Here is a 22,893-nt window from a genome sequence, read left to right as displayed (position 1 = left end):
GACTGAATTATATTCTGAATGTAATTAAGCTTAATGTGCAGGTTTTGGTTCATGCTTCTACTTCGCAAGATTGCTGTTAGCTGCTTGGAGTTCTTTTATTAACCTTTAAAACTCCATCACATGCCAACTATGGTCTCAATACTTGTATCTAACAAGGGAAGCTTAGAGACAGATGATAGTTATTAAATACAGATAGTTCCCAGGGGAGGACACACCACTGCCTCCTTCAAGACAGTTGGCATCACCTTCTCCCACAATGAGGTGTTGACCACCTTCTGGATCCAATCTGCCATCCCTCCTCCTGATTCCCTGAGGAGGCAGAAGGGGCAGGATTCATGCCCACACAACCAAGAACAGTTAACAAGTTCATTAGTGAAATGGTGTAATGCTGGACTTTTTTACAATCAAGTCAATTGGTGGAAGAGTGAAAGGTTGAGATTCTCCCTCCCTCCCTCCCTCCCTTCTTTTTCTCCAGTGAATGCAACAGATGGGAAGGGCTCAGGTATGAGAGACAGTCAATGGAGGGGGGTCATACAAAAGGTCTATCAGTGAAAACCATTTGTCCTCCAAACCCCACCCATGGAAAGGAAAGCCCTTGGTGCTGCTTTCCCAGTACAGATAGGAGGAGTAAAGAAGAAGGGGCTCTAGTTTCTTTTTTGCCCTCAAAAAGTTTTTGCCCTTCAGGGACTTCCATAATCGCAACAAGGATACCTTCAAATGCATTCTATATGATAGATCTCTGCAAGTATTCATGTAACGGAGTTGTTGACTAATATTCACATAACTGAGTGATTAATGAAAGCTTGCAGAGCCTGCCTGTGCAAATTTATCAGCAGCCAGGCAAAACCTTTTTGGACATCAGATTTTATCACTAGTGGTGGGCAAAAAAAGGAACAAGAGCCCAAACAGGGAAATACACCAATAAGGAGCTGTGGTAAATGTGGCTTGGAAAGAGCATCAGGCCATTATCATGGCCAAAGTGGAAGAAGAAGTTGAAAGCCAGAAAGGCTTCAGTTGGCTTCATTTCCAGACACTTTATGCACAGGAGCTAAGCAGATTAAGTCTGAAATGCCGAAGAGCCTGACATCTGTAAAACCTGACTTTTGTTCTTGTTGTTTTTAAATGGGGCAGTCACCACTTCTGCACCGGGGAAAGTCAACCCCACCCCACATCTCACCCCCATTCTGGCATCTTGCAAATTGAGAAGGGGTTCATAGTCAGTCATAACCAGGGCTTCACTGATTGCCTACAAATGTGGCTTTGTAAGCACAGACCAGTTGCTGCCCACTGACCAAATAAGTGGGCCGAGTTCTATTTCTGTATTTTGCTTTATAGCTTGGCTTCTTCAATGACTGAGATGTGGCCTTTTAGAAATGAAACAAACAAACAAACAAACAAATAGAAACCTGGGATTATGGCTGTTGTAATGAAGAGGCAACTTCTCTTCCAGATGCCCTGTTTCCTTGGCCTCCTTCCACTAATAATGTAGTTGTGTAGGGTAGAATGGTTTTTATAGCCTGTCGTATCTCCAGGAGCACTTCCAATTTTATCCCCACAACCACCTTTCAATTTTATCTCACAACAACCTTGTGACATAAATGAGACAGAGATATATTGGCATCACAGTCTCCAAATTGATATGTTAATGGGCATCCTCAGTGGAAACCAAGCACTCCCCTACTGCCACATACAACAAGTAAAAATCCTCAGATTCCCAACTTTTGTTTAAAAAAAAAGGTAGCTCCATTCTGGGTCATGTGACCAGGAGGGAGAAAGACCTAAGAATGGAGCAGTTGGTGACCCCTCCCACAGGAATGCTTTGAGAGATCTGCATGTTTTACTTTTTGGGTTTTTCTAAAAATCCACATCTGATCCATTTTTGAACTTCTGGTCCATTTAATCCACATCTGGTCCAGATCTGGTCCATTTCTTAACTCAATCTTTCTTTTGCTGTTTTCTCTTTCATACTAAATCTGGTTTTCAGGTGCTTATCTTACTGACAGCTAAGTAGACATAGAAAAAACAGTCCCAAGCCCCTTCACATTATTTCTTTCCAACATTCCATTGGACTGGAAGAAAAAACTCCTTTTCAGGAACAACCAACTCAGAAATTTCAAGCAAATATTTGCTACCTAGTAGATCGCTTTAATCATCTCAGAAGGACACTGGTTCTATGTGTACCACCCCCACCCCCCAAATTAGATATCAGCATAAGTTGCATCTTTCTTATTTAATATGATGTTTGTTTGTTTCCTTGGTCTTTAGCTAAAACAGAAAGATAGTGTCTAGATTTACTCACTGAAAAATTAGGAATAGATTTACTGTAATATTCCTGTTCTTCAAAGTCAGATCTGCAGCACCTATTTTGACAGACTTGCCACCAAAGATACTAGAAATGGTAGATTTGTACTATCAAACTGGTTTTAAATTGCAGCCAGACACACAATCTGTAATTCCAGGACAAACAGGTAATCTCAGTAACTGTGATGCAGTTTAACATTTGAGCAAAAAGTTGTATTATGGTAGCTGATTTACAACATGAAAGTAAACGGAGATCCTGGCAAAGTACGTTAATTTCTTTCCATTCATTACAAAATACATACCCCAGAGACTCCATTGCAACTCTCTCCAGCATGCTTCCCAATGTCCAATGTTTCTAAGATGAAGCAAACGATGTACAGTAACTCAGTGATAGAACCTTGGTTTGCATGTGGAAATCCCAGATTTAATCCCCCGGACTGGGAAAGGTTCTGTCTGAAACCTTCAAGAACTTCTGGAAATCAATGTAGGCAATACTTATGTAACAGACAAGGATCTGATCTGGTATAAGCCAGCACCCCAATATTAAGATAAGGCAATATTCAAGAGTACTGAATACTACATTGGAGTTAGAAGTAGGGAGCTATAGAACTGGGTTTCATCAGCATACTCAGGGCATCCCACCAAAGGTATTCATGAGAGGGAAGATCGAATGGGGTGGGGTGGGGATGATGAAAGTAGCATTATGCTATCACAATGCAAACTCTACCCCTTTTGCACATGTCTTGTAGTGTCACATACATCTATAAAGGGGGTGGACCTTGTATTACAATGGTGTGATGCTGCTTTTGGCATTTTGACAAAGGCATTGGATACTGTAGGCACTTCTGGAACCCACTCCAGAGTTCCATCTGATCTCCCATGGTGGTTTCGTGTAGACATTAAACACAATAGGAATCATAATAGAATCCTGTGGAACTCCATAATGAGGAATTCCTTGCTTTGGCACTGAATATGGGATGCTTTCATTAAACTGTTATTTAAATATTATATATTTAATATACTGTTTTTTATTTATTTGCATTAGCAATTTCGTTACTGTTGCTTCAATGTACACCACTTAGAGTTGTGAGACTGACATGGTATCTGCATCTTATAAATATAAATTTATAAGGTCAATAAACAACAAGGCCCCCCTCATATGTGACTTGATCACAGAAAAGGGGGCAGACCTGGCATGCATTACTGAAACCTGGCTGGGTATGAAAGGAGATGTTGCTCTTTCGGAGATATGCCCGGCTGGGTTTCGAGTCTGGCATCAGCCGCAACCTCAGGGCAGGGGAAGAGCGGTGGCTGTTGTCATCTGAGAATCCCTAGTGGCCGTCAGGGGTCCTGCTTCACAAGTGGCCGGGTGTGAGACCCTGTTCTTCAAGCTGGGTTCCTGAGAACAGTTGGGAGTGTTGCTGCTGTATCAGCCTCCCTGCTGCGTAGCAACCTCCCTGCCTGAGCTGCTGGAGGTCATCTCAGGTTTGGCAGTGGAGTTCCCCAGGCTTATGGTATTGGGGGACTTCAATCTGCCTTCCCTGGGGTGGGCCTCGGAAGCAGCCCGGGAGTTCATGGCTACCATGGCAGCCATGGGCCTGTTCCAGATTATTCAGGACCCGACTAGAGACAGTGGCCTCACCCCAGACCTAGTTTTCTTGTCGGAGCAGTGGCAAGATGATCTGAGAGGAGAATTAATCTTTCCCCTTTGTCATGGTCAGATCATGCCCTGGTGGCTTTGAGATTCTCTCGTGCCGCCCCCCTCCACAGGGAGGCAGGACCCATTTGATTGGTCCGCCCCCGGCAACTGTTGGACCCGGCTGGGTTTCAGAGGGAGCTGGGGGTTATACCCAAGTCTCTCCTGCATGGTCCAGTGGAGGCCCTGGCTGCTGCCTGGAATAGGGAGGCGGCCGGAGCCTTGGACAGGATCGTGCCTGTGCGGCCTCTCTCACCCACCCAAACCAGGCACTTCCCGTGATTTACAGAGGAGCTGAGGCTTTTGAAGAGGGTTAAGAGATGCCTAGAGCACTGCCGGAGGAAGATAAAAAACGAACCTGACCGAACACAAGCTAGAGCCGCGATTAAGGCCTATCTTGTGGGGGTAAGAGCGGCGAAGCGCCAGTAGTTCTCCTCTCTTATTGCATCTGCAGAATGCCACCCAGCGGCCCTGTTTAAGATTACCCAATTCCTTTTAGGGAAAGGGGAGTCAGAAATCCATCTGCAGGGCTGTGCGGAGGAATTTTGGGGGCACCTGCAGGATAAAGTTGCTCAGATCCGGACCGAGTTGGACTCCAAGCGTGAGACAGAGTTGGAGGAGATACCCAGGGAACGTACTTACCAGGTTATCTGGGACCAGTTCGATCCTGTTGAACCCAAGGAAGTGGACAGGATCCTTCGGGCTGTAAATGCTACCACATGCCAATTAGACCCATGCCCCTCCTGGCTGGTGAAAGCAGCGTGGGAGGTGACATGTGGCTGGGTCCAGGCAATGGTAAACACATCCTTGAGATAGGGGGTGTTCCCAGCAGCCTTTAAGGAAGCGCTGGTGCGCCCCTTCCTTAAGAAACCATTGCTGGACCCTACTATACTGGACATTTTTCACCCAGTCTCCCACCTCCCCTTTTTGGAGCAGGTCGTTGAGAAAGTGGTGGTTTGCAGCTCCAGAGGATTCGGGATGAAACGGATTATCTAGACCCCTTTCAGTCAGGTTTCAGGCCTGGTTATGGAATGGAAACAGCATTGGTCACACTTATGGATGACCTCTGGAGCGAGCAAGATGGAGGCAGTACATCCATCCTTGCTTTTCTTGACCTCTCAGCGGCTTTTGATACCATCGACCATGGTATCCTTCTGGACTGACTTAGGGAGTTGGGGGTGGGCGGCGTGGTTCTGGGCTGGTTCACCTCCTTCCTCCAGGGTCGGTCCCAGTCGGTGTTAATAGGGAGCGAGAGATCCGGCCAGCGGCCCCTCCTTTGTGGGGGGCCGCAGGGTTCAGTACTCTCTCCATTCCTTTTTAACATCTACATGAAATCATTGGGCGAGATCATCCGTCACTATGGGGTGAGGTATCATCAATATGCAGATGATACCCAATTATACATCTCCATCCCGGGTGAAGTAAGTAATGCTGTGGCCACCCTTTCTGAGTGCCTGGGGGCTGTAGTGGCCTGGATGGGAGATAACAGGTTGCAGCTGAACCCGGGGAAGACGGAGTGGCTGTGGATTAATGGCTCCTCGATTTCTGGGAAATTGTCAATTTTAGTTCTGGATGGGGTGGCACTGCCCCAGACAGACCCGGTGCCTAACTTGGGGGTCCTCCTGGACTCACGGCTCCTGCTCGAAGAGCAGGTGGCAGCCATGGCTAGGAGGACCTTTGTGCAACTTCGTGTTGTGCACCAGTTACACCCCTTCCTGGAGCAAGAGGCCCTTCAAACAGTCACTCATGCCCTGGTTATCTCCCATATAGACTACTGCAATGTGTTCTACATGGGGCTACCCTTGAAGAGTATCCGGAAGCTACAGCTGGTGCAAAATGCAGCCGCGCGGGCAATCTTGGGTTTCCCAAGATCAGCACACGTCACCCCTTTGCTCCACATGCTTCCAGGTCCATTTCAAGGTGTTGGTTATCACCTTTAAAGCCCTATATGGCATGGGTTCAGGTTACCTAAGGGACCGTCTCCTCCCCATCACATCAACCTGGCCCACCCACTCGTGCAGAGAGGGCATGCTACGGACCCCGTCTGCAAGAGAATTCCATCTGGTGGGGTCCACGAGGCGGGCTTTCTCTGCAATAGCACCTGCCCTTTGGAATATCCTTCCCCCGGAAGTGAGATTGGCTCCCTCCCTCCCGGACTTTAGGAAACAGCTAAAGACATGGTTCTGTAATTATGCCTGGGGCAGGAGAGAGAGTAGCCATTCCTGGGGATGGTTAGTTTCTTAGAAGGACCCAGCTCTGCCTGCAAATCATAAAGAACTTCCAGCCATCGAGGTTTTTATTATATTTATTGTATTATGTATTATAGTGTTTTACAGTTTTATATTTTTATTTACGTTTTATTGTAAACTTCCCAGAGTCCCTTTTGGGAGATGGGCGGTGATAAATTTGATAAACAAACAAACAAACAAACAAGTAAACAAGTCAATAACCTAGGTGCTGAACAGTAGTCACCCAGGACCACTTTCTTACCCTTCTGCAAAACAGTGCCTCCAGGGCTCACCCATGCCAGATAGTCAAGAAGGATACCAAGAGGCCCACCCATGCCAGACAGTGCTGAAAGCCACCAAGAGGTCCAAGAGAACTAGCAGGGTTGCACTGCTCACATCTAGTTTCTGGAGTAGAACACTCACCAAGGCAACAGAGCAGTCTCATTACTGTATTCTGGGTGAAACCCCAGTTGAAATGGTTTCAGGAATTTGATTTCATCCAGATGCATCTGGAACCACAAAACCACCACTTTCTCAGTCAACTTCTCCAAGAATGGAATACTGTATCTGACACTGTCCATAACTAGATAGACCTTCCTGCTCAAGAGAGGGCTTTTTAAATAAAACTGCTATAATTGCCTCCATTGAGAGAAGCAGGGACACATCTCATACTCAGAATGTATAGATCACCTCCCTTAACCATGGAGCCAGTTCCTACCTGGCAATTTAATTAGCACAGAAATAAATGATGAGCCTTATTTCTCCATGTACCCTGGCCACATCCTCAAGATCTGTAAGCTGAGAAGTAATTGCCAGGTTCAGAGGCATCTGGGGGCCGTGATTCGGATGACTGAAGACTGGCCTCTTTTTACACCTGTCCAATACTTGTTTAAAAGTTGCAGGGCTTCATACACTTGGTCATGCCCACCATCTTTATATTGTTGACCCTCAATGTGGACACCCTTGGCAGGTTACTTCTCTATGACCTGTCCCAGTTCTGGAGTCCAAACTGAGGTGAATCTAATTGATTCTGTCTGCAAGACAAGAGTCCCCCTTTCGAGGGAGATGGGTGGTGACAGAAATTTGAAATATAAATAAATAAATTGCTCACAATTGAACCTTCTACTGCTCCAGCTCCCTTCCCGCAACATGTTGATAATGGAAATGCCATATAGTATGGCCTATGCCATGTGAATAATGGAGGCAGAGAGGTAAGCCACTGAGATGCAGCAGCAGACACTCAGAATTGGGAGATCATGGCATAGAGCTTCTGGCAGTGAGATGGAGCTCCTATGGAGTCCAGCCACACCACCTCACCATCCTCCAGTTCTAAGCTGCTGTATCACAGAGTGTTCCAACAGACGTAGGTGGGAGAGGTTGACTCCCAGACAAGTGTCTGTAATACATGCCAGATCAATAGTTTCAAGTAATAAAGAAAGAAATAGAACTGTGTAATCTTTCTGTCATAAACCTAGAACCAATTCATCAAATTGGCAGAAGAATCAACGAGGCCTAAAGGATGGATTTCATAATATCATCAACTTACGGAATTTGCTGCCACAACATAGGCAGTGGCAACAACTTTAATAAGAAATGGTTATAATTCAGTGCCTTGTAATATAGGGATTAGTCATATTCATGGAATTAAAGTTAGAAATTGCTACTAATTGTGGCTAGGATTACCTCTTCTCTGGATTTGACTTGGAGAAACTAGGTTTTGGCTCCTTATATCAGGGCTCTGCTTTAATGCTGCGATTCCTGGGGCAAACAGTCACAAAAGTAGGCAAAGATAAAGGCAGTACCCCATTTTTTCCCTCTTCTTTTTTCTCGCCACAATCGAATGGAAGGAAGGGCAGCGCTAGCCCAGGTAGTGCATACAGACAGAACAAAGATTACCTTCTTTTTCTCCCCCCGGGGCCCATCATATGAATCCTTATCATTTTTATTCCCTTCATCAAACCATTTCTTCTGCACCTGCATCATGTTATTCATACCTCAACCGTTTCTGATTGGATGAAATCTCCCAACTGTCTTAATGTCCTTTCAAATCCTTCTTGGATTCCTGATTCCCCATCAGACTAAAGGGCAGTCAGATTAGCAACAGGTTGCAACCTTCAAAAAGCCTTCATGTCATTTGGGGTGGGAAGGTTATGGGCTGGACAGGGAGAAAAAGATTCTGAGAGCATGCACATCTCTGAAGCCCCCAGTGGATGTATCAGGGATGTTCATGAGGTTTTTAGTTTATTATTCCCCTATTTCTCAGAGCACTTTTAACAAATGCATACATTGGCACCATGAACAGCCACAGAAGGTAGACCTGAGGGCTGCCAGCTCATGGAGGAAAAGATTAATTAATTCTATCAATTGATTGGAATAAGTTCCATTCATTAATAATGGAAACCTTCCATTTACATCCTTTAGAGAGGCAGAATCTGGGTGGTAAACCAGGGCTTCTTGCTATACCCATTCACTTGCCTCTATTCTGTTCCACTACACCTAGCAAAGAATGATACGATTTGAACTTCAGTATCCGTTGAAGGTGCTTGCTTGGGGATGTCTATTCAAAAGACATCAACAATGGGCCTTTGCATATTTGTATAGAAATGTGTGAAGTATCAAAAGGCAACTTTCCACTGATCCCATATGCCAATGGAAATGTACCTGTTGCATTCTTGTGGAAAAAAATTATCTATCAGTCAGATAGGGAGCTTTTATACTATGGAATAAATTGTAAAGTTGTACAGACATGTGAGAACTGCAAACAGTTATTTGAAATACAATGGTGCTTACTGGGTTGCCAGCCAAGTGAAGATGGTAACCCTGCTTGTGAAGAGTAGTGGTAGATAGAAATGGTGTGGTCCAAGATAGGCTATAAAATATGGTGATTTCTTCCCCCATCCCACACTGCAGTGAAAAAAAAATACATTAGGTCGGCTGCTAGTCAGAAAATGTCAATTTGAGGTATAAAGGTTGCTCCCAAGGTCTCTTCCGCATGACCTAGATCAGAGATGCTTCAGCAAACACAGCCAGAGGAAATGAATGGATGATGTCATGTTCAACTCACCTGACCTGTCAGGAGGACAGCCTCAATGTCTTTTCCTGCTGCAGCTGTAAAGTGGGGTTTTCCAGTTTCTTCCATCCAGTCCTGAAGCACATCACAGTGAGGATAGGGGTGGGGCCTGCTCGGCTCCTATGGATCACCTGGAGCTGCTGTGGGCACCCCCCCCCCCTCGTTCCTGGCATCTGCCTTTTGCTGGTAGGAGGGTAAGGGCTTCCCACTGTGCCAAAAAAGCCATTTCTCTAATTTCTCCTGCCATTTCATGGGTGGGAGGAAAGGCAGGGAAAGAAGGAAGGGAAGTAGTATTTTGGTTGTCCCAGCACTAAAGAGACCCATCTGCCCTATGCTGTGATAGCTGAAGGCCTGCACTCTCCACTTCCCTTCTCATGGGGTGGCTTTGCTAGTGGAGATGTGCCCCCCCACCTCACCCCCCCCCCCCTGTACATCTTCCTCCTGTGGTTTTGGTGTTGCAGCACCTAAGCTGGGTGGGTAGTCTTGACATGTGTCCGGTGTCTGTCTTGGGAAGATTTTCAGCTGCTTCTCCCTGTAAATGGATAGGATCCTCTTCCCCTCCTTGTCTCCTTTGCCTGCTCCCCATAGCAGGAGCAGAGGTGGCAGAGAAAAAGGGAGGAGGGTTCTTCAGGTGCCTTCATGGATCCCATTGGAAAGGAGGAGGGTCAGCAGAAGACCTGCTTCCTTCCCTTCCTTCTCTTCTCCCCCCCCCCCCCCCCACTTTGCCTGCCACCCAAGACAAGAGAAGGGGGACTGGGTCTCTCTATTCTCTCTGCCCCTACTCTTGCCATGGGTGCAGACAGCATGGACAGAAGGAGAGACTGGGCTGGGGTATAGAAGCAGCAAAGAATGGCTCTCTTGGTGCCAGTTCTCCCAACCCCAGGGACTGATCACTCCCTGGGATCGGGAGATCTGACAACAAAAGACCGGTAGATCTACTGCTGCCAGTTATGGCACCAAAAGGGGTATTCTCCACTCCACCCCTCCTCTCCTCCCCTCTTCTTGTATGGACACTCGGTTTTTTTGTCGAAGCAGATTAGGGGTTGAAAGCGCAGTCAGCACTTGTTTTAAGCCTGCCACATACTTTTCTTCCGCTCCGGTCTTTGATGAAAACACTTCAATGCAGCGGCGCAGAAGAAGCCTCAGACACACCCTTTGGCTTGAAAGCCATCCGCCTCATTCGCCAGATGCGTGGAAAACTACTGCGCCCAACTCCACTGGGCTGAGACTCTGCACGTGTTCAGAAGAACTCTTGTCAAGGTTTTGCCGCCTTCCTCCCGTCTTCTACGCCTCCAGTTACAGGGCCAAGGGGAACTGAAGGGAGAAGACCTTCTCCAGAGAGCCTCCCATGCATAGAAGGGGAACGGGGGTGGGAGTTGCTCCAGCAAACTTGAGGCGGGGCACTCCGGGCTGAACTCTTGACAAGCGGTGGGCAGGGCTTGTTGCTGTGCCCGGCCCGGCTGGGGCTCCTGGCGCAGTGATCTCGGGCCAGCGGTTGACTCTGGCCGCCGACCTCCTCCTCCCCGTCAAGGATTCTAGCCCGAGCGCGTTTTAAAAGCCGCCCGTCTCAGTCCGTGGCGCCAACTCCTTCACCTGTCCGCCCAGCATCGCGCGTTTGCCCCGGCCCGTTCCCTGCGCTTCTCTCTGAGGGGGCTCCCGAGCGACCGGCGCGCCCTCCGACCCCCACTCTTCTGCACGCCCCCCCCCGCGCGCCCCCTTCCCCTTCCCCGACGCTCCATGGACAGGGAAGGCGCAGAGCCCTGAAGACCGAGACGATGGCCAAGTTCCCCGCCAGGAGCGACGGCGCCTTTGCGCAAAGCCAGCCCGTGGAGGACTGCTACGGCGAGCTGCTCTCCAGAGGTTTGCTTCGGGTTTCGACCTCCGGAGAGGCGCTGCCCGAGGCCGATTCGCTGCACGGCAGACTGCAACGCCCGGACCGGGAGCCGGGGTTCCGCGCGGGGATCAAGGCAGGTGAGGGGCGACTTCCGAACAAGCTCGGAGCTGGGCGGAGAGGCAACTGGGCCGCCTTGTTGCCCTCCACCTGTTGATGTACAATATGCCGCCCTCACTTTGAGGAAACTCGCTTGGCCTGACTAGAGCCAGAGGTCCCCGTGTTCAGCTGTTTCTCCTGGATGGAGGGTCGGGGTATACTTCCGCTTGGGTGCTTTCCCGCTGTCTTTCACTTATACCGGTTGCTTGAACCTACAGCGTAATTGGGGTAGAAAAGCACCCTGCTTGCTCTGGGGAATTTCCATCAACTTTGGGCCTTTCCCTACTGCTGAACTGAAGTGCTCTTTTTCACCCACCCTCAGGGGGCAGAAAATCGCATGGTGTGACAGCAGTCTTGCTTCCAAGGTACTGAGGGACAAAAAATTACCTACCTGGAGGCTGCCCTTGGACAGTATTGGAATAAACTGTGACACTTGTACAATTAAAGTGACTTAAACCTGCCTTGCTCATTGGCTGGGGAGGAGAGGAAGATCTCATCATAGGGACAAGGCAGAAAAAGTGTATTTCCATGGCATGTTTCTGCTATGGGCAGATGCAGGCTGGGAAAGGCTTTGTATGGATTATCGGTCCAATCCTGAGAAAGAAAACCAGTGCCAGGCTGAGCCCTGGACAGCCATGGGGGACCTCCAGCATAACATGGTTGGCTTTCCCTCCTACTTATTTATTGGAAAGGAATTCACCTGGAAACAATTTCAGCCAAAAGAGATACAAAAGCACTAATTTGGCCTTAGTGTTTTATGCATTTGCATTATATCAATGTATAAGATGAAGAGGGATTGGGTAAATATCCTCAAACAAAAAATCTGTTTGAGGACAACAGATTCCAAGATGCAGATGTCGTTATTCTGTACCCAATGAATATACATGTATGGAATGTTTGAAGCAAAAGTACGCTGGCCTTCAGTTACTCAGAATTCTTGATTTTCATACAGAACTAGCTACATCTATTTGCCTCTGATACTCTGGTCCTAAGAAGCAGGATCACTGAATTCAGTGGGACTTACTTCCGAGTAAATAGATATAGGGTTAAAGCCCCACTAGAGAATTATGGCATCCTATACCCCTATCCAGCCATGGCAGTGATATACTGCTACTGTCAGACTTTATTGTGTCCCAGCAATGGCTGGATGACCCTGTGAGATGCTGTAAATCACAAATGTGGAAATAGCCTAAGTCTCTTTGACTTTGCAGCAGCCTATTGTATTTATCTACCTGTTGATTTATCTACCTGAAGACATATGGTGCAATGTTTTCTGGTGCTGGAGTCTGTAATTTTCCAAGTGACACAGAATTCTTCATTCATCTAGATATCTAAAGGCTCAAAGCCAGCAAGCAACAATTACTGGATTTGGATTTTGTGGGTGTGAAATTCTGTTAATGAGGGAGCAGCATAACATTTTACAGTCCATGTAGCCAAAATGTCAGTGTTTCTTCAGTGTTTCTTGAAGGAACTTCCACTGCTTTTATATCTCATTCTTCTGGCTGTCCTTTTCATCTGCCTCTCTCTCACCATATTCTTTTGGCAAAAGAATCCTATACTGAATCAGTTTTGCTCAGCAAAATATTTTTATTAGTGCAATATCAGTAGCACTTATTTCCTGATTGCACATTTTTATGTTTGGTTGAGAAAAACAGACTTAAAAAATACCCTCAAATTATCAGACATATGGAGTCTGCAAACTATGAGATTATCATTGGACAGAAGGAAGTTGGAAAAAAAAGTATTTGACATAGATTCCTATCTCCCTTATTTCTATTTGCCTCATCAGAGAAATTTCCAAATAAATTAAACATTTTGGGATAAATCTAGCAGCTGTTGTCCCAAATATATCACCCAATACTCAACAATTCATTTGAATGTATTTAATTTAATATAGTCTACAAATTTGATAAGTAGATCGATAACTAACTAAGCAAATAAATCAATCAATTTTCTTTTTAAATCCTTTGGCACTCAGAAATTCATTTCAACAGTGAACCCATTTCTTCAGAAGATGAGGATGGAGAGACTCAAGAAAACAAGATAAAATCTCTCAGCAAATATTTGCCTCCAAAGAAAACAATCACTCAGATTATGAAGGACAAAAAGAAGCAGACACAACTTACTTTGGAATGGTAGGCTTAAACAACCAACCAAGCTTTAATATCTGGGAGATAGATAGATAGATAGATAGATAGATAGATAGATAGATAGATGGATGATAGATGATGATGGATGGATGGATGGATATAGAACATATTTTCTACTATACAGTGCGTGCTAACTAGCTTTTTCTGTATTGTCATGAGAAGAGGGAAACCTTGGCATCAAGTAGAAGTTAACAATGATCTCAAAATGTGGTTGCATGCAAATTACATACAACATCATTTGCCCCCACCCCCATGGATGCTTAAGGAGAGAAGCCAACTGCCAATAATTCTAGACACAAATGAGTGAAATCTCTATAAATGCAACATTTATGAAAAGTATCTAAGAAAACACATTGTTAGTATTGTAATATATCCACCTAATGTAAATACCTGATTCTGTAAATATTTAGCTACTATTTCACTTAACCGGATTGTGTATTTTATGGAAAGAGGTTGTAAGTGCATTGATTTACCAGAGCTTTTCTGTTCATCTGTTTGGTTTAAACTTTAGAAACAATATTAACTGAAAAAGCCAAAAATTGCAAAATGCTTCAAGAGTAGTCCAAGAAGATATAAGTAAAGTTTTGTCTGCTATTGCCCTATGGTCTTTAATAAAATCCCAGGCAATTTCAATACTGTGTTGTATCCCTCCATTTTTAATATTGCACCTTGGCTGAGCTCAAAAAACAGAATCAGATGTAGTTGGTTGGCACTTGGATGGAAGGCTGCTACAAAACCCCCAGGCTGTAGACTAGATTGGGAAATTGGAAAAATATTCCAGAAGGCAATGATAAACCTCTTTCATGCTGGTGCTGGGAAAATTACATGGCAGTGGCCACAGAGTCACTAGGATTGCTTTTTTCCCCCCTACCAATATACACTTATGAGTAAGGCATGAGATTGGAATAGAAGACATCCAGGCTCAAGTCATTACTCAATCCTGAAGGTCACTTGGTGACTCCAGGCCTGTCCCATCACTATTGTCATGATGGAAAGGAAATGAAGGGAGATCCCAGTTTACTGTGCCTTGAGCTTACAAAAGAAAGGCAGGATATAAATGTAACACAATAACAACAGTAATCTCTGATAATGTCAAAGTACTTAACTAGGGAATCTATTTAGGAAAGATGGTTCTTACAAGCATTCTGTGAATGTTGAAGTAATAGATAGTATAGATCATAATAAACTAAGTCTAAGCCAACCTCAGACCAACTCTGATCTGTCTGCCTCTTTCTAGTTGCCAACCCTTTGCAGACATTAGCAGTTAAGATACTGACTCAAAAATTCTTAGCCATTTGGAAAATCTAGTTGCCAGCCACAGCAGAAAGCTAATGTGGTTGTGCTAATGCTAATATATTTCTTTAGCTATAAGAGTCCAGCATTAATTGATCTTGAGCTCAAGTTTATATCTTTAGCAAAGGAACCAATAAAAAATTATGCATAACTACTTATGTTCAACAAAGATTTGCTCTTATAGATATACTGAAACTCCAGTCTAGATTTTTCTCCAGGTTGTGACTCTGAACATGATAATCAACCCAATACAATGTCTTGTGGGTTTATTACATCATTTTCCTGCACATAGCTACCTGGATGACTCCCACTGTGGGCACAGCAAGTAACAATTTCAGAGAAGCGTTCATGTATGAGAGTGCAATATTACCAATCCCAATCAAAACACAGGATGCCTTTTTTTCACACAGCATGACCAAGCACTAGCTTTTCCTAATCTCAATTAATTATATAAATTAGTAAGTCAATGTCGCCATTTGCAATGAGACTTATGAAGAAATTCTTAGGACTACATCCTTAGATGCTGGAGCATAGAAAGGTGCTTGGGGTGGGGGTGGGGAATTGAAATACACTTTGAAGGCAAAAAGCTCTCTCAAACATTTTAAGCCTGGTAATAACAGTGAAAAAATCTGGCAAAACATTGGGAACCATTTTAAAAATTGTTGGCTTCTTTTTCATCTGCAGGTTAGAAGAAAATTATATTGTCTGTGAAGGAGTTTGTTTGCCCCGATGCATCCTTTATACGCACTATCTGGACTTCTGCAGGAAGGAGAAACTTGAGCCTGCTTGTGCTGCTACATTTGGAAAGGTAAATGATACATTTGATCCACTTGCTTTATTTCATCTTATATTAGAAGTCAATTTCCACTATATTCCCTGGACTCATATAATCAAATCTCTGACTTTTTCTGTGAAAACAGGGTTGAGAAAACCTGCAGCTGCTACATCTCAAGAGTATTTTAAATCCTGCTGCCGGTGGGATATATACAGCCCTTTTTGTTTTCTAGCATGGAAGCAAGAGGGAATGGTAGTAAAAGCAAGATGTTTGCAGGCCATCTTAAGGAGTATAGGATATAGGAAACAGAATGCTGAGCTTGGCAAAGTTGAAAGGAACATAACTTTTGTGAGAAAAAGGTGCAGACTGTAGATATTTTCTCCCTCCCACCCAAACATCTACTGTACTTAATGCTGGAATCATTTAATCAATGTGAGAGGTGGCCTTTCCAAATTAAATCCAAATTACTAGGAACTGGTGAAACTAAATACCAAGACAGCTTCAGGGATCAGCCTTTTTAAAACATCCACAATCGCTTCCAATTGCCTTAAAAAGCCAAAACACATTAGTTTAATGAAATTTGGGGGTTCACATCTCCCTATGATATTAAATGACTCAGTACCAAGAAGACACAGTTAACTGTAAACATAAAACCCCCCACTCTTCTAGCTTTGGAAATAGCAGGATTATCTTTTTCTATTAGCTGCCTGTCTCCGTATTTGCTTTACTGTTGATTGCTGGGCTATAATATCTGTTGAGACAGAGACCACTGTCATACCGTGCAAGTAAATTTCAAGCCCAGGCTTTATATCAGATTAGATAAACCAAGGGGGTAATTTGGGAGCTTGATTACTATCATGTTTCCATTTAATGCCAGAGTTGTTTCTCTCAATCAAATATTAAATTGGTTTGCCAAGTGAACAAGCTCACCCACAGCTTTTGGGAAACAGTTATGATTGGGTGCAATTGTCCTATTGATGTTTCCGGGGGAGTTTCATCAAGGATACTAAAGGGGCTGCAAGCCTCACTTGGGTCATTTAGGCAAAGTTATTTGACCCTTGTTCTTCATGTAATAGGAAAAAAGGAGCCTATTTTTAAGATCAAGGGATGAATGTTTAAGTGTGGAGATTTTGCATTTGAATAACATACAGTGAGAAATGCTAATTCAGGCAAGAAATATAAAAAATATTCCTGAAATATCACTGATAAGCTCTGTGGTAACAATATCACATGTTTCATCTAGACTGATTGTCATTCCTTTTCTAGTCTTATCCAATGACATTTCCACCTCCATCAAACTTTATAACAAGATTCTTTGCGGGAAGCTAAAGAGCTGGTATATGAAGCCTGTAGTGCAGATGTGTTCTCTTATGACATTTTTCATCATTTGAATTCGGATCCAGATGCCTGGTCACTATTCTTCACCTCTACAACGGCACTGTAGAATGAAGGAAGCATGATTCACGTAGCTACTTTTATCCTTCCCTCCCATACAAAAAAAAAAGCATATCTACAGGCATATTGCTTGAATTCTGATATTAAGCAAATTTCTAAGAAACACAATAAATTTGTGTTCATTCATTCCATCTTTTGCCTCTTCTCAAGACCCTAGTCTTCCCAAGCAGTTTACAAAAAGATAGTTCGACATGAATAATTTTTAATAAAGCCGACTTCCAATAAAATTGAATTTTAAAATAATTTTGTGGGGAAGAAAAAATTATCTTAAAAAGAACCATGATGTTTTGTGGAAAGGAATTTCAGAGGGACTTCTGTTTAATACTATATACCTTTGATAAGCTTTGGTGGTATCATATTCCTACATTATAGAGTTGGACTAGGACTAGGTTTTCTTCCCATCCTCTGAATGCAGTTCTTATACAACTAAGACAACATCACTCATACAAAAGAGGGAGCTATCTGTAAGCTTAGGAGAATTGTAAAAAAAAAAAAAAAACCTTTGGGGAAAAACTCTGAAGTTGGAAAAAAATCCTATGAGGATGCTCAGCGTGCATGGAGTGTTGATTGTTAGGGACAGAAAACAAACAAACAAAAAACAAACAAACAAAAAACACAGAAGGAAATGGAGTAGCATGTCCTTGGAATAGTATAGCTGGCTGGGTGTCTGGTATCTCTGACTGGAGCATGATAATATTTTGTTGCAGTTCCCGTTTTCTAAGGCTAATTTATTTATTGTAAACCGCCCAGAGAGTCCCTCTTTGGGGGGAGATGGGTGGTGACAGAATTTGAATAATAAAATAAATAATACTGATTTGTCACTGATCATTAAAATGAATTTAGCATAATTAATCACTTATACATAAACTTACATATAGCTAAATAAATAAATAGGCAAAGGAGACAAATATATGCCTAGGATATGGAGTCTCAGCCTTACAAGAGGCACTCAATTCTGTAAGGGATGTCTCTTCTAACAGAATGTACCATTGGTAGATATAATTACATTAAGGAAGCATCATCAATAGTTTTATCTCCACAGTTCAGATAAAACAAAATTTTTCCACTGGTCTTTTTAGTTCTACAAGGATACCTGAGGCATGCCATGTTAGTAAAGCACCTTGGTCCTGAATATTAGAAATGTTGTGATTTGTACAGATGGGCCAATTAGAACCGATGTTCTAAGAGAAAAAAATAAAACCTTTTTTGAATTTACCAGTTTCAATTATTTAATATCTGACTTTCTCTTTAGACAATTCGCCAGAAATTTCCTCTCCTCACCACTAGGCGGCTGGGCACAAGGGGCCATTCAAAGTAAGTTTTGTTCTGCGACTTGTTCTTAGGAGCTATGCTTTCTAAATTCATGCTTAACTAAATAAAGCCATGCAATCCTGATACAGGTAGATGGAATTCCAGTGTGTTATCAGCTGAACTACAGTTTTTGGAATAACCGATCCCAATCTGGTGGTGTCCACACTTTTTTCTTTTTTTAATTTCAATTCCCACAATTCTCTGAGAGGCGTAAACCCCATGCTGACTAAGGAATTATAGGAATCGAAGGTCTACATATCTAAAGGAAAACCAGTTTGTGGAAGGCTGCTCTAAAGGGTACAGCAAAGTATAGCAAGTCACATGCTTCTTGTCAAGTTGTATTGACTTTGCTTACTGAAAACCATAGTTTTCCAATTCCCATATGCTCCAGACCCTTATAATCCCTGAAAACCCTTTAAAGAGATATGAGACTTCTAGACATATGTGGGATGCAATGGGAGGGATTGTGAGGTGATAGAAGTATCACTCCGAATGTGATAGTTCCCTAGAGAAGCTCTCAGTTTTTGAGGGGTGCTTTCGAGTCAGTGTTGGCTTCTAGCAACTGCCTGGACAAGTCTCTGCACTTTTCTTGGCAAGGTTTTTCTCAGAAGTGGTTTGCCATTGCCTCCTTCCCAGGGCTGAGAGAGAGTGACTGGCCCAAGGTCCCCCAGCTGGCTTTGTGCCTAAGGCGGGACTAGAACTCAATGGTCTCTGGGTTTCTAGCCTGATGCCTTAACCACCAGACTGGCTGTATAGAATTATTTAAACGTATGGCCAATGCAGTCTTTCCCCCCCCTTTCTTTTGAGGAAAAAAGGACAAGACTTTAACATGGAAAATCCTGGTGTGAACTTCCTGGCCATGAAGTTGTTTGAATTAAATGGATGTGGAAAGAAGTTCATTCCCCAGCAAATGGGTAGGGAGAAAATGATAAAAAGTGCTTCTGGAATAGTTTACGAACACTTTTTTGAGAGGAGGGAGCATGTAATTTTCACCCTGGCTCTTACCTCCATATCACGCTGTATCATATTATTGAATATTGGTGATTGCTATTGTAATAAGGCAACATTATCATTTAAGAAAATGAGGCCAGCAGCTTAGATACTGAGTGAGTTCAAGAATCTCACACTTACAACAGCACGATGGTTTTCGAAAGACCGGTCGGATTAGGCAAAACAGTGTACACACACTTTGGCTGATAGGGATTGGAGCCAAACAATACCTGCAGGAACAGAAGGCGCTCATTTCCTACCTACAATAGAGGCCTTATAATGATAGAGGAATTTATTGCATTGGTCGTGTGTTTAATGATTACTAACTTGGAGGAACTCTCTTTTGAGTGGAAGGAAGATGCGAGACTTGAGTTAAAAACAGAATGGATGCCTGGCATTTCCAGTATCTTTGTGCTTGGAGAAGATAGGGCACTTCCCAAATTTTTCATTTATACTCTCTAGCTGGCCATCTTTTCTGCAGTAGGGAGAGCCACTTTTTAAAAATCATCTAACCTTATAATTGTCACAAATTATTGTCAGGTGTTTTCTGGAGTTTCAGATGGAAGTCCTTCATAGAAATGTCAAGGGATGTTCAGTAGAGTCTGCCATTGCTATTATCAGATCCATTGCCTTTAACTGCCAATTCTTACTATCATACAAGCAGAAAAAATGAGGTGTGAGGGGAAAAGAATGGTACTTGGGCAAGAAGATGGTGAAGAAGAAAAGAGTTCGAAGTGAGTAGAGCAGGGCTACTAGATCTGTAATGCAAAAGGCAGGACCCACACTAGATGGTAGCAAATAATGTTTCCATCAAGAGAACAATTAAAATGGAGCCAAAATGATGGAAATCCAGGGGAGTCAGCACAGATCGTATACAATGAAAATGCCAATCCAAGAAGGTTGGATGCATATACACCCAGTGGAAATTAATGAGAGAAATAAATTAGGCCTGCTTAAATTAAGTCACAGGGTTTCACTGTAGCTCACGTGCTCTGAGGGAGAGCCAAGTCCAGCAGTGTTGCAGGGTCTCCCTTGAAGGTAATGTGTGTATGGGTCAGGGAATATACCTCTTGGGGACTGAGCTCCAGTTACAGTTTAATTTTGGGGGTAGACTTGGATCAATGCTAAATCTTAACTTCCTTCCACCATTTCTGAAAGGCATTATCTTACTTATTAAAAGTGATTTAGTGGGTTAATAAAACTGATATGGCAGCTGGCCTTGCGATAACGAGTTATTGCAATTCCCTGAGCAGCTTAATCATATCATGGCCTTATCAGCTATCATTTGTGTTGGCATATGCTCTGGTCAGGTTTGCTTGCAGCACAGGGACATATGTTCATGCACAGGGAGAAAGAAGGGTGGGAAAAATCAGCTTGGCTTGTTTCTTCCTGGAAATTTTAATGAGAAGGCTAAAAATTAGCATCACTGCTCTTCTTTCTTTCAGACTAATACAAATTAAATAGATCCAGCCTACCTTTTTCTACCTGTAACTCTGTTGCCTTTTCCAAACTCATCTTAAATCTGTTGCTGTGTGCATGTGTGTGTGTCTGTGTGTCTTTTATACAATACATGACATTTTATATATTTTATATGTGTGTCTTTTATATGATAGATGACATCTCTCTGTAGAACGCTATTGAAACTAAATGCATCTTAAGAAAAAGTATCTAAAGCTCACATAGTGGTGGGTAAAGACCTCTACCCCATTTGTTGGAGATTTGATCAGAGTTATTTCTCCTTGCCCCCAAGAAATGAAATAATTTGGCTTTGGTTTTTGAGTCAGTCTCATATTTGGAAATTTTCCCACCCTGCAAGGAGCAGGAAAGAAGGAGATTTTGACTTTCTCTGTGATGTTTGCTATATGTATAGACAAAGGACCCTTTAGCACATGCCAGATGCACAGGGAGGAAAGAGATGAATTACTCCCCCCCCCCTCTTGTTCTCTGCTCCAGTGTTATTCCCCATGTAGTACCTGACAAGTCCCTATAAGTATAGGAATAAAGACAGTGGGTTTTTCCACACTCCAATCTTAAATCCTTTTCCATTTCTCAATTCCTTCCTCCATGTTTGCCTTAATGATAGCCAGGTGTTCCCTCCAGACTGCGGTTAACCAAGCTCCTGACTGATGGGTTCTCCTGCTTCTTTTTCCTTCCTACCCATGCCAGGAAAGCAAGTGCCAATTGCATTCCTTTCTGTGGCCTGTGAAAAAATGGTGAATGGTGGAATGGTGAATTTACCATTCTTCCGGTCACTTGAGCTACAAGGGGGAAGTTAGTAGTGTAGAAATCTTGTCACTCAGTTAAAAACAAACAAATATTTTGCCAATCCTCTGCTGATCCAGGAAAAAAAAAAGACAATTGAAGACAAAAAAGACCAGCCTTTCATAGCAGGCAGTCCAACAGCTCAATATGAAATGCTATCAAAATCAGAGAACAGGGACTGGGGCAGGGGGCATGCCCACCAGAGCATACCCCAATTGGAACAGAGGCATTTATTTTGGATGGAATAAAGTGCAGCTGACAGACCAAAATGCCTGTCCTGTACTAGCAAAACACTATTTTGGATGCCAGGTAAGAAAACCTGGGTGGAAATGTAGCAAAATGTAGCAAAAATGTAGGTGCCTCACCCACACACTGGGGCAACCAGGATATGAGGATCAGTCCTGAGAAAAAAATTGAAATGTACGAAGCACATCTCTTCTTTGAGATAAGCTTTACAAAATCCTGGCGCTCATGCAAGCAGGATTTTTGGTTATGCTGCCGCATAGTCCACCTCCTGAAAGTCCATCAGGGTCTAACACTCTCCTTTTCAAATATAAGGTGGAAACCTAATTTAATTTCTACTGTCTTTGTAGATCTAAGTATAATGTTGATGCTTTTAAATTTCTGGTCAAATGTTTTCAGTGTATATATGGTACTGTTTTAATTACTGTTATTAACTGCTTTGAGTACTAGATAAGTTGGGACAGAAATGTTTTAATTAAACAAATGTAATGGTTCAAAGGTCTATTTAGTAAGAGAGGTTTCAGGGGAACAATATATCCAGATAGGTAAATTTCAGGTCTGCAGGAATTATTATTTTTTTCTTTTTCTTGGCACCCAAAGATCTGTGCAAAACATACATTTTCTAAGAATTCTGAGCTGAAGTATTTTAGTACCATAACTGAACTGAATTCCCGGTCCTTTTTCACAAACTCTACTTTTGCCTATATTTCTGCCACCAGAACTCACAGTCTCCTGGTTTCTAGCCTGATGCCTTAAGCACAATACCAAACTGGCTCTCTTCTTTCACTATACATAACGTGAAAAAATATGATATCTGTAGATATTAAGTCATATATTTGGTACCTGAATATGTTAGTACACTATCTTTATTTCCTTATTGATATTATAAGGGCAACAGCATGTTGGGTTGCAAGTTAGTCTCTCAACTAGAGACCCTACCTTGCATAGAATAGCCTGAGCATGATTGTCATAAAACTGGGCTTTGGTTCCATGGTTCATACTCACCCAATGTGCCAAAATGGACGGGCGCTGCCTTTCTTGTTAGCAGGATATGCAGCACATGGCAGGGGTATGACTAAGGCTGGTAATCTAGTGTACTCTTTTCTTTGCCCACTAAAAATTGTTATGT

General features: G+C 43.2%; 1 protein-coding gene across 1 annotated transcript in view; it reads left to right on the top strand.

Annotated features, from left to right (window-relative positions):
* The first annotated feature begins 11,070 nt into the window (after positions 1-11,070).
* Positions 11,071-22,893, top strand: part of RFX6 (regulatory factor X6) — a 54,105-nt gene continuing 42,282 nt past the window's right edge. The window contains exons 1-4 of the mRNA XM_063296198.1: positions 11,071-11,266; positions 13,264-13,420; positions 15,413-15,536; positions 18,211-18,272. Of these exons, the coding sequence (XP_063152268.1) occupies positions 11,071-11,266; positions 13,264-13,420; positions 15,413-15,536; positions 18,211-18,272 (539 nt within the window). The remainder of the gene's footprint in view (positions 11,267-13,263; positions 13,421-15,412; positions 15,537-18,210; positions 18,273-22,893) is intronic.

This window comes from Candoia aspera, chromosome 1 (assembly GCF_035149785.1).
Source record: "Candoia aspera isolate rCanAsp1 chromosome 1, rCanAsp1.hap2, whole genome shotgun sequence".
NCBI classification, from domain to species: domain Eukaryota; kingdom Metazoa; phylum Chordata; class Lepidosauria; order Squamata; family Boidae; genus Candoia; species Candoia aspera.
Note: the sequence above shows the minus strand (reverse complement) of the source record. Positions and strands in the feature narration are given on the sequence as shown.